Source organism: Dunckerocampus dactyliophorus, chromosome 8 (genome assembly GCF_027744805.1).
Source record: "Dunckerocampus dactyliophorus isolate RoL2022-P2 chromosome 8, RoL_Ddac_1.1, whole genome shotgun sequence".
Lineage (NCBI taxonomy): Eukaryota > Metazoa > Chordata > Actinopteri > Syngnathiformes > Syngnathidae > Dunckerocampus > Dunckerocampus dactyliophorus.
This window is the reverse complement of record NC_072826.1, coordinates 7,315,858-7,328,669: the sequence shown is the minus strand read 5'-3', so window position 1 is coordinate 7,328,669 and position 12,812 is coordinate 7,315,858. Positions and strand designations below refer to the sequence as shown.

The 12,812-nt window shown below is 38.1% G+C and overlaps 1 protein-coding gene across 2 annotated transcripts in view; it reads left to right on the top strand.

The window, feature by feature from the left end:
- LOC129186551 (ataxin-7) overlaps positions 1-12,812 on the top strand; it is a 35,335-nt gene that overhangs the window by 10,739 nt on the left and 11,784 nt on the right. For both annotated transcript variants that reach the window (XM_054784918.1, XM_054784919.1), the window contains one exon: positions 4,055-4,159. In XM_054784918.1, coding sequence (XP_054640893.1) covers positions 4,055-4,159 — 105 coding nt within the window. The remainder of the gene's footprint in view (positions 1-4,054; positions 4,160-12,812) is intronic.

Sequence of the window (12,812 nt, the reverse complement as noted above, 5' to 3'; positions counted from 1 at the left end):
CTACAACAGATCAAATGACTGGACAGCCGTTTTATATGTGAAACGTGTCTCTTATTTATGTAGTACTTGACATCTGTCCCTAAAATAACTTCTCAGATAACTCTGCTGTAGTTGAGTATAGACTTAAACATTATAAATAATAACACTGTCATGTCTTAATCATGTAAACATGCATCTCCAATATTTGCAATATTAGTCATTGAACGCCATTGTCAGCATGTTGTCTTTTAAACAAGAATAGCAGTAGCATTTGGAGAGAGAGAAGGATGTACTTGGAATAGTTTGTGTTTGAAATGTTTGTTTTTGTTGTGTTATGAGTATAATTAACCTTTTTGTAAGTTTAGTGATAGTCACGATCTATATAGTTTATCATCACACAAATTTTCTTTGACATTGTATTGCTATGTCACATCATTATCAGACAAATATAAACATTGAAAGTTTGATGTTAGACTTTGCTGACAACAGCAAGAGCTTAGCATGTTCCCATGCACCATATTAGTTTTAACTGTTAAAATGAACATAACATGCTGAGCTCTTGCTGTTGTCAGCATAGTCTTGTGGGTATACATTCCCATGCACCAATAAAATAAATTAGATTGAGCTGCCCAACCTGCCAGTTAGTTAACACAAAGTCTAGTGTACATTGACAAGGATTCAAAATATGTTTTGAAGTGTTAATTTCCTAATTTTATTTTTTTTAATTTTTGTTTCATGCTTAAACAACAATACCCACCATGTAGCTATTTTCTACTGCCATTTCCAGTCTTTCATAATGTATTTTTATGCATTTTATAATCCACTCCTCTTTTATCTAGTATTTATTGCTTCGATATGAGGACTTTTTGTCTCTTGTTCAAGGACACATGGACAGCACGTTTGACTTGAATTTGTTACTGCATTGTTATTTCAGCTCTTGTACAAATGAAGATGAATCTTGAGTTGACATTAAGATGATTGATTGAAAATAGCCCGAATCAGTTTTTCATCTTGATATTTGTTATTTTTTTTATATCACAAAATTACCATAGGACCATCCTGTCTCACTTGCCATGAAGCCTAAAATGGCAAGTGTAGTGTGTTAGAAACATAAGTTGTAATAGAAAGAGTACCATCATTTTCTTTCTCTGTCTTCATTTTGATCATCTCCATCAAGATGAACAAGCACAGAATGATTCAGTGGAACAGTCGCTCAGGTCGTCATATTGGCACACTGATGTTGTCAGAGTGCCAATCTTATTTTTTTGTCATGCTGCAAAGGAAAGTGTCAACGGCTCTTTGTCATTGTACTTATCTGGTGTTGACCTTTCATAGTTCTGCTGCCTATGTGCAAAGGATAAGACTACAAGTGATTCCATATATTATGAATACGGTAAATACTGTGTCGTACGTGACATAGCATACACAACTGAGAGGCCACGTAATAGTGAAGAAATTCAGTTTGATGTAGAAGAATGCTGTTGTATTTGCATCTGCATCTTCTAGCAGGATTCTTCACAGACTGTCTCAGGAGGCTGATCAACCACTCTGTTTGTGGCAGAAGTGTGTGGTGAAGCGCCTGCGTCCATGCGCCAAGTGGCGGTATTACAAGTGGATCGCTCCCTCTCTGCCATGACTCATATCAGATTCCAACTGTGGTTACACCACAGTAGGATTCACACACAGACATAAAAAAATGCCCAAGCAGTGAGTGAATTTGCTTCTTACATAGACACTGTGTCACAGACCAGTGTCGGTTGCAGGTTCACATTCAACCAGTGTCTGCCAATCAAAGAGGCAGGATCCACCTAGATCATTCATCACTGCCATGGATGAGGATGCTGAAATTAACTGGACTCTCATCTTTTCCCTCCTTCCCACTGCTCGCAAGCTTTCTTTACTCTTTGTAAAGCATATGTCCTATACTCCCTCTTTGTGTCACTTAGGCCTGTTTCTGCTCCTTTTCAGCCCCCCTGCATCATGATCTTTTATTGGCCTTGCTGCCTTGTTCTGTCTCTTTGCCCTTCTTTTTATTTATTACTTTTTTATTTTTCAACATTGGACAACAACACTCACAAACATACAGTGAAAAAGATTAAAATAATACTGTATATACCTTCTGTATATACATATATACATACACAGTAATCATATAGCAGAATATGCTTCTTCCTACTTCTTTTCGGAAATGTGGAACTGTGAATTGTACTATGTGATGTATTCCAATGTAACTTGTATGAATGTTCAAAATAAATTACAATAACAATTCACTGTATACATACTGTAGATCAGTCATAGATTGAGACAAAAATCAAAATTTTTTGAGATCATAGTAAGATATCCAATTTTTCCAGTATTTTCTCCCCTTATCTGTGGCGTATCTCAGTGAAAATGTAATTTGTTCCATATTATGAATCTCCTGAATGTCTTGGCCCTTCTTGATAACTTTCTTTCTTTCTGCCTCCTTTTTTCACTCAGTGCAATTCGGAAGAAGACAAGTACAGACCATTAGATTTTTCATGTCAGATGTTTTTAGTGGTACAGTACAGTCAGTACCTAAGTGTGTCGAATCAGAATCACAAGTGGGTCTGGCTTGGTTTCTTGTGTGTTGAGCCAACCATTTGTAGAATGCTCCAAATGAGCAACTCAGTTTGGGAATAAGTTTAATGAACACATACACCCTTCTACATGTCATTTCTCTCCTATTGAGAAGAGGCGGACGTTTGATTTTTATACTGCATATCACCAATATGCTTTTCTACTCCACCTATTTATCATTTTACATGCCTTTATCCATTAAGTGAAGACCTTGGCTTTTTTTCTGTGGCCACCTTGGTGGTTCCAAATGTCTCTTGGTTAAGGGGACATTGAGAAGTGCTTTCATTATTCACATGTCCAAAGTAGGCTCCAGTTTGTCAAAGTAATGACACTCCCACCCTGAGAGGCTACCCATCAGGTAGACCTTGTTGTAATGGTCCTCATCCCTTCCAGGCCTAGCCAATGATGTTTTGAGGACCCTTGACAGCCCTTGAGCGGCACATGCTGGAGAGAGCCCCACTCTTGCATCCGCTCCCTTTGCTTATCACACCATAACACCCCACGCAATCTCTTAATTAGCCCCCTCAAATTGGGAGGTTTTTGGTTCTTTGTGCCACACGTTCAATTCTTTTCATGTTCTATTGAGAGAAAGGAGGCAATTCTGTCTCAGCTTTTGTTGTTAGTCTTGGACAACTATTTGGTTCGTGGACCACATCCTATCCATATTTCACAACTAGAAGACCATTTTCCCTGTCTCGGAAAAAACAGTGTTTTGTCTAACATACAGCAAAGATCTGTTTTGAAATGAACACATGGCAAAAATATTCAACAAGGAGCTGCAGTTTATTTGTCAAAAGACAGAACCGAAGCAGGAATCTAATATAACATACTGTACTGAGTCATAAGCAGGAAGATAGGGAACTACATGAAAAACTTACTTGACAGCAGGCAACCTTTGGATCACTAGTTTGGCAGCTTCTTATCACCATGCACTCCATGATGAACGTAGCCAAGTGCTTTGGAAGTCTTTCATGCTTTTGTTTGCAGGATTTACTTGTCAGTTAGCTCATGAGTGTTTATACATTTTTTTCTGCAAATTCTTGTATTATTGTATGTGAAATATATATATATAAATATGTGTGTGTGTGTGTGTGTGTGTGTGTGTGTGTGTGTGTGTGTATATATGTATATATTGTGTGTGTGTGTGTATGTATATATTTATGTATATGTGTACATACTGTGTGTGTGTGTCTGTATGTATATATATATATATATATATATATATATATATACTGTATATATGTATGTGTATATATATATATATATACACATACATACATACATACATACATACATACATACATACACACAGTATGTATGTATGTAGAGGCTAAGAACAGGAAACTTAAAGCAGTTGTTCTTCTTGTATCTTTGTATATTTCTGCATATGCTGTATTTGTGAACACATATGTTGTGTAATAGTTTGTTACTGACTCGTACCCTAATCATCAATTTTTTTGCACGTTTTTGTGCACAGATATGTCCATATTTGGCCAGTATCCCGCTCAAGACGACTTCTACCTGGTGATGTGCAGCCACTGTAGTCAAGTAGTCAAGCCCCAAGCCTTCCAAGCACATTATGGTAAGTGCTGCAGACATACTGTCTGCAAATATACTGTCTTGAACAACGCATTCTGTATATTCACAGACATTCTCCATGTAGACACTTGAGAGCTTGTTTCCTTCAAATAAAATCCAAGGAATACATGGCAGTGGCCTGACACGCTGCGGGCGAGTGTGTGGTGAAGCTAGTTGCCAGCCAGTGTGGTGTGACAAAGTGTCAGTACGCCAGTAACGTAGTGTGATTGGCATAACAATGTTATTAATAATAACTATGTCGCTCTGGTATGGTTAATATGTACGTCAAATTATATGTAAATGGACCGTTGTTGGGGCTTTTTGGAGTTTTTTTCAGAAGGCTTTATAGTCAGAATAAGTGTTTCCCATTACGTGCATTCTTACCTGTAGCTACGTCTTCTTAGCCTTTTTTATATCTTTAGAACACACAGAACAGAGAGACATATGTGTTCATGTCTCACATAAGGATTGTGGTTGATGGGCCAAATTCCAAAAAAAGTGCAGTTTTCCTTTAACACAGAAACCTGAGAGGAGGCACCACAGACTTTATTTACTTATCCCTCTGTTGTACGTGTGCATGTGTTTGTGCCCACATGCATGAATCCAAATCCTCTGTTAATATTTGATACAGTGATGTACTGCTTCTTTAACGCACAAAACACAGCTCAGAATGCTCAGTTGGGTTTGTCAATATGTACATTAAGAGGTGGATGCTTTAAGTGCTTGAGGTGTTTACCATTCCACATACCATTCTTACTCATGGTGTCTTTAAAGAAAGAGGTAAAAAAAAAATCACACAGCAACGTAATAGGTAGATAACAACAGACAAGACACTACCAACGAATAATGTAAAATAGTCAACGATGTGAGCTCTAAACATGTAACTTAGCAGGCATTTACAACAACAGTACAGCAAAGCACGTTGGGAAACTGCTGTCAAAACCATATACGCAGACGCCGCATCGAGAGCTGAGACTTACGTCAACGTCGCCGCCATATTGGATGTGCCAAGGCTGCGCTGTAAGTGAATACAAGTAAATGTACTTACTTTCATAAAGCGCCTTTCTAGAAAGAAATGTAAGTTAATGCCTATCATTTATACATTCACACACGCATTAATATACTTGGGAAACAGTTAGGCACCAAAAACAATGTATTTGATCTTCTCATATGGCTAAGATTAGAACTTTATTGATACCAAACAGTCAACATCAGCTATCGAGCACAAAGTAGTGCCGAAAAACCACATGCAGTATATATACACGTTTATGTAGTATTTTTAACAAGTAGTTTTAATGCAATAAAATAAGAATATAAAATAAGAACATGAAAGTTATCAATCAAAATAGTAATCAGCAAATTCAGGTATTTTTAACCATACCCCTTTAATTAAAAATAAATTAAATCTTTCCAAAAATAACATAAATCAAGACACAACAAACACAAATGTATTCTTATATAAAATATGTAATACATTAATTATTTACTCAGAGATGGGTGGAGTAGCCAACAAAACAACTGTACTCATTTAAAAGTATTGTTACTTTACAACAATTTTACAAAAAAAAAAGATATGCGATATTACACATATCGGTATCTGTTGATATTGGAGTCGGGAATTGAGAGGTGGACAAAATCGGTATATTGGTCATCGCCAAAAAAGCCAATATCGGACATCCCTAGTTTATACCATTACAACGCAGATACCACAATTGTCTTGAATTGATAATCATCGGTCAGGTTCTTCCTCCGACAAGGAACAGTAACAGTAATTCCTTGATAATTGTTTCCAGACCCGAACGTGATAATTGAATTTACATATAGTAGGATTCCTTATTTATAAATTGATTGTTTTTGTAGTTAGAGCATAAAAAAACCTGCTTACGACTTTATAAATTGTTTTTTTTTTAATTATTATTAGAGCCCTGTAGATATGAAATAACACCCCATAGTCACTCATATTAGCCATTATAGTAGACATAATAATAGAAAATCAGACATCTTAAACATAAATAAGACTCATACTTTAGCATCGACAGCGTACTTCCTGCGGTGGCTATTGTCTCATCAATGTAATGTTACTGACACCTCGTGACCAGTGTAGAATACTACTGTAATGCTGCTGTTCGTGGTTAAGGAGTGACTCACGATGCACTGCAGTCGTTTTATTGACAAATGGAGAGCACATATGCAGTGAACATTCACACAGGAGCTGCTGTCGGCTACAACTCACACCACTCACTGCACTCTCCACCAAAGACACTGCTCTCCACACTGCTAACACTCAGCTAACACAGTCAAATCTAGCTAGCTGATGCGACACATCTTCCTAGACCCTGTCCCTGAAAGGTGCACACACCAAGTCACAGATATTACTCTACATATCACATCTTCTGAATGCCTTTTATTTGTATTTTAGTTCATTTAGCAATTTTTATACTTGAAAATGCTTAATTTAGGCCATGAAATATGTAAAATTTGATTAAATATGCATTTTTTAAAAGCTAAAAACAGGCCATAGTCAACCACGAAACAGTGATAATTTATTGATTGTTTTGAAAGACCGTGATAGAGTGAAGCCCCAAAATTCGAACCACGAAGTAGCAACAGACGACTGTAATCCAAAATGTTTGCGGAAGTCATATTTTTTTAACCATCATGTGTCAGATATCCAGGTCCATACGCATGTGTATGTCTTCATCCTATATCCCTAAAAGTTTGTAAAGCTGCCACTTTATTTTGAGTGTATTGACACAAAGCATGCACTATATCTTGAGTTGCATATCGATTTAATATCGCTGCAGTACTTCTGATTTTGATCAATAATCCCTATAAGTTTATTTGTTAATGTTGACTGAAAAAGTGCAAGTACTATTAATACGGCGTTATTGATTTGATCTGAGCATTTAAGGCATAAAGCATTGATTATTTCTCAATTTCTTAATGTAAATAAATGATTAAAAATAGTTTTGAATACACACACAAATTCATACATAATGATAGTAATGTCTCCATTTATTGTTTCTGTTTTAGAAACAACAGTATTTCTCCACACATTAGAGTGTACATGATGACACCATGACAATGTGTGCTTAGGGAACGATAATGTTTTTTTTTTGTTTGTTTGTTTGTTTTTTGTTTTTTTAACCTTACACTTGATTTTTAACTACTGCAATTAGGAAATGGCATTTTGCAGCCACAGTTTATGCTCAGCCACAAGAGGGAGGTATCATAGCACATGATTTGAACTGCCCTTCTCTATCACTGGCACCTGTGCAAAAATGAGCCATTTTCTGTCCTCTAACATAGTCTCACTCTATCAATGTGACTGTGTCTCTGTTTTAAATAAGAATATGAAACTATGAGATGCATGTTTTGGCGAAGAGTACGCAGCGACTTATCGGTATATTTTTTTGTTACTTTTGGGAATACGTTTCATGCATAACGATTGTCTGAAAGTTTGCGTCAAAGCAGAAAGCCTTTTAAGATAGGTACAACAAGAAAATACATGTCATAATTATAATATTGCAGTTGTTATATAGTTTGTGCAGTTATTTCAGTATATTCTTGAGAAAAGACTGAGTCAAAATAAACTCAAGGGAAGAAGTCATTATCATAATGGGACATTACTTATACTTAAATTCCGGACTATTGAGCACACCTGAAAATAAGCCACACCCACCAAATTTAAAGAGAAAAAAAATTGCATATACATATAAAGACCTAAACATTCTGTATATAAGCCGCATTTGTCTATAAGCCGCAGGAGTCCATGTTGCAACATGGGATATTTACACAGAAAGACACACTATAAACCTTGCAATCGTACCTCCACTTGATGCCCCGGTATTGACATGTGAGACGCTTTTTTTCAGCAGCTGCCACGGTATAAGCAGAAGCTGTAGTAATTCTACACTTGATCAAACTTACTTAAGATTTGTCAGATCAAAACACAATTGCTGCATAAGACTTCAAAACGTGACATTAGCATGCACTCCATGATTACAATTAACTACTTCCTGACTCTACAATGTAAGCATCATGGGAACTGTAGTTCCTTTAGCCATACATTAATTGTATCATTGTTTAAGATGAAGAGCTCAAAGCGTGTGGAAAAACTAGCAACTTATAGTCTGGACTTTACGGTATATTCCTATCGTGTTAATCAATTTATTTCAAATTGCTGTAGCTGTAAATAACTAAGCAAAAAAACAGCATCATAAGCACTAGTAAGACCGTGGTTGGCATTACCTTTGGCTAAAGGCTGTGATCTCAACAGTTCACAGATCATCAGTCTGCCTTCTCATGTTTCCATGGCTTTGTAAGAACACTTGGCATGATCTTGAACCCTGATTCCATGATTGCTCTATTTTGATTTAGTACTTTTTACTACTGAGTTGCATACATGTTTGACCGAAGCCAGTCCATGCCATTACTCGAACATTGCATTGTTTTCTTCCGTAACCAAGGATTCCCCTTAACACTGAGCCAACTCTTTGGCCGTGTGAAAGAGGATATGAAGAATTCTGTTCTTTTGTTGTCTTTGGCTGTGGCTGTTTTTGTCTCAGTATTTGTTCTTTGCTTATAGAAAGACTTGAGTGTGTGTAGTTTCCTGGGAAATTTGTGTGCGCTGGCTGTGACCAGGATAGAACAAGGCAGCTGAAATAGAGGGGTGGGTGGCAGGAGCAGGAGTAGAAGAAATGCATTTATTCTGCTTTTGCAAAGTTGGTGAATAGTTTGTGGTGGACATGACATTCTCAGTGTCCTGATGTTTTTTTTATTACTTCATTTCAAGAGAAGGATATGGCCATGATGTTGAATGTGTTCACAGAGGTTTCTTGTCACCACTCTGTGGAGTGGTCTTTAGGAAGTTTTTAACCATAACATTTGTGAGGTCCGAAGAATCCACAAAGTAATGGGACACCACTTGATTGTCATTACGTCATCCCCCTCTGACATCGGCAGATAAGACAATTGAATTGTTCATAATGAATATTTCCTACCATAAGGTAAGGTGCACACATTTCGACATTATTTCAATGTTATATAGCCTACCCCACAACACCTTTTTTGAAATAAAAGAAACACATTTTCACAAACTGACATTTATTGCAAAACAACTCTAATAAATAACATCTTACAACCAGCACTCTAACAACAATTCTAAAAGTACAAAATGTATGAAACATAACAATGTAACAAACTATGAACAGCAACTAACGTATAAACCTTATCAAGTATTTTTTGTAAAAATAAAAAAAAAGTCCAGAATGGCATTTTGATGGCCTTTTTTGCATTTGACTTTTCCATCCTGGGATTGCAGCTTTTGAATGCTCCTGGAGTGCTCTGTGGTGTAGCAGAGGACTGACTTCAGTTGGCTCAGCATCTCCTGCAGGAATGACACATATGCATTTAGTAGTGTGCTAAAAACAAAAAGAGTGAGATTAAAAAAACAAAACAAAAAAAAAATAGATGGGACAATGTGAGATTCCAAAAGTTGAAAAACTTTGATAATCTGGTGTGCTGTTCACATACGGCCATGTTGTTTACATGTTTATTTAGCTCACTTCCATACTGTATGCTGAATACAATAAACATGCTGAATAGAGTCAAGTTAATGTAGTTTCCTGGGAGGTTTGTGTGCGCTGGCTGTGACCGGGATAGAACAAGGCAGCTGAAATAGAGGGGTGGGTGGCAGGAGCAGGAGTGAAAGAAATGCATTTATTCTGCTGTTGCAAAGTAGGTGGATAGTTTGTGGTGGACATGAGTTCTCAGTGTTCTGATGTTTTTTTTTTTTTATTACTTCATTTCAAGAGAAAGATATGGCCATGATGTTGAATGTGTTCACAGAGGTTTCTTGTCACCACTCTGCCGAGTGTCTTTGGAACGTTTTTAACGATTGTTAACCATAACATTTGTGAGGTCTGAAGAAGCCAATACGAAATAGGGAAACGTTATATAGTCTACCTCAGAACACCTTTTATTTTTTTTTTTAAATGAAAGAAACACATTTTTACAAACTGTGACATTTATTGCAAAACAACAAACAACTCTAATAAATAACAGCTTCCAACCAGCACTGTAACATATATAAAAGTAGAAACTGCATTAAATATAATAATAATGTAACAAACTATGAACGTCAACAAATGTATTAACCTTATCGAGCATTTTTTGTATAAAAAAAAAAAAAGGTCCAGAATAGCATTTTGCTCACTTCCTGACCATTGATAATGTATGCTTAATACAATAAAGCTATCTCACCATGAGAATTGTTAGTGGACAAGCAAACAGACCTCACTACGATGTGCTGCATTACATGAGTGATGAGATAGCTAATATAAAATGGCAATGTCACAGTACATTTCAGTAATGTAGATTCCCCTCACTAGCGACAACTACAACTTACAATTAACAGGCTAAATAGTCGCTATCTAATCATTGAAGTTAGATATCGGTGTTAGCCAGCTAGTTATAACTCTGACAACCAACAATTCATAACTTGGTGACTATTTATGTGGAGTGTCAAATGATTGAATATCTAATAAAACGTGAGTGATGTTACTGTGAAAATCAATAATTATGCTTAATTACTTACATTTATATGCTGCTTTCGGCTGCTGCTTGTGTGATGTACTGTATGTGCGTAAACTTAAGCATACCCCTTCATTTCAAGTCTGGTCCACGACCACACTTGGTTTCTAGGGCTGTAAACCCCTTAGCACTAACCTCACCCATTGATTTAAGGAGAATTGGGACACCACTTGATTCTCTTGAACAAGCAAAACTCAGGTGTAAGGGTTAAGGTAAGGGGTAGAATAGGGATTCTGCCAAAGTCATGCCTGAATAAAAAGGAGTCTTCCTCACACTGTTTCCACGTGGTTACAGGGAGCATAGAGTTCTCCAAGATATCTTTTGTGTAGCTTAGAGGGTTTGGTAAACTAGTCTACCTAGCTTAGCTTAGCGGTAAAATGAGGTCAAAGGTCAAATTACAACATGTTTCTTTTAAGCACCCAAACAGTGTGCGTGCATGTGTGTTTGTTTGCCCTTGACAAGCTTGTGTGTAGCACACCTGCTGAGAATGAAATTTTGGTCTTCAGCCCAGTTCCTAACTAGTCCATACAATGAGCCCAGCATGTTAGTTTGCTAACCAGGCCGGCAGGTTTCCATGGTTCTCCTTAGTTCTGTTTGCCTTAAAGTGAGAGGATCAGCTGTGTGAATCTCTGAAGATCTCAGCAGCAGTATCAGTTGTCCAGTTTACTCTCACCAGAAGCCAACTATTTTTGATAGATCCCGCTCTGTCAAACAGGGCGAGATCCACCCCCGTGGGGATGCGTGGATCTCGACTATGCAGTGTGCAGTGGTAGCTGACGACTGCACGGACGGCTTGTGACTGCTTTGGGAGCGGGGTGGACGTTTCAGGAAGTGGTGTGCTCCAGTGTAACTTGTGTGCATGTCCAAGATGAAATAAACCACTACCATTATCATATCAATATCAATCATGATGGGCACCTGTTAGGGCACGTTGAACTGCTGCGTCCGTCTTAGGAATTCTGCAATACACCAGGGCAGTGCATAATACAATCAGCAACAGAACTCTTATCATAGTTCCAAATAGGTAGACGTCATTGATGTCCTCGATGGAAAAAAGAATCGCTAGGTGCGTGACCTTCCACTTCCCCCAACTGTCCATCAACCGGCGGTGAACGTTCCGTCAGGGCAGACAAGTTCCCCTGAATCGGAGATTCTCGTCGAGAAGATCTTGCCAGTTGCATGGAGAGAGCAGTTGATCAATTCCGTGATTTAGACTTGGAGAGCAGTGCAGAGAGAGTCTCTTGAAGTATAAGACAGGACTAAAACGAGACATGAGACGCAAAGCAGGGAAGATAAAAGTGAGGAGAGGGGAAATATGTGACCGCCTTCGTTGAGAACCAGCAGAAGCACCGTAGACTGGCAGCAGACTGGCCGCAGAGATTCTTTGTCATGTCAAATAAACTCTTATGCATTTTTCAGGTTGCAAGACAAACTTACACACGTATGTCATCGTGCGTCTTCCGTACGGCCAACATGTGTCTTTCGTACGTTTTTCTGGTGTCAGGTTTGGGCAAAATGTCAAATCTTTTTGTACGTCGCACTTGTGGACTCCTATGTCTGTTGTGCGCCACATACATTATTAGTGCAGCCATTGCACGTTATGTCGTACGCCCTCCATGCGTGCTGAGATCTTACTCCTTCATAGTCACTACGACGACGTTCTCCACAAACAAAAAACACAGCGATTTGGGGAACGCCAAAAATCGCATGGCCAAAAGATTGTACGTCCGGTTGTGACCTAGGCTTTACCTACATCTGTAGCCACAGCTGCCCTGGGGTAGACTGACGGAAACGTGGCCAATTCTGCCTTAGAAGAATATCAGCAAACTTAGCCAATATCAGCAGCGAACGTAATTGTCGCCACACATGCACCGCAGCCGCCCTCCTCAAACGCACCGCACGCACACACACACAAACGATCCACCTGATGCGTTCATGCCCACGCAAAACAGTCGGACATCTACACTACACAAAACTCTCAGGTCGCTACAATATCGTACTTGCTGGAAGAGAGGAGTTTATAACGTAAAATGTATATGGAAGTTTACAGAAGCTTTGTGTGA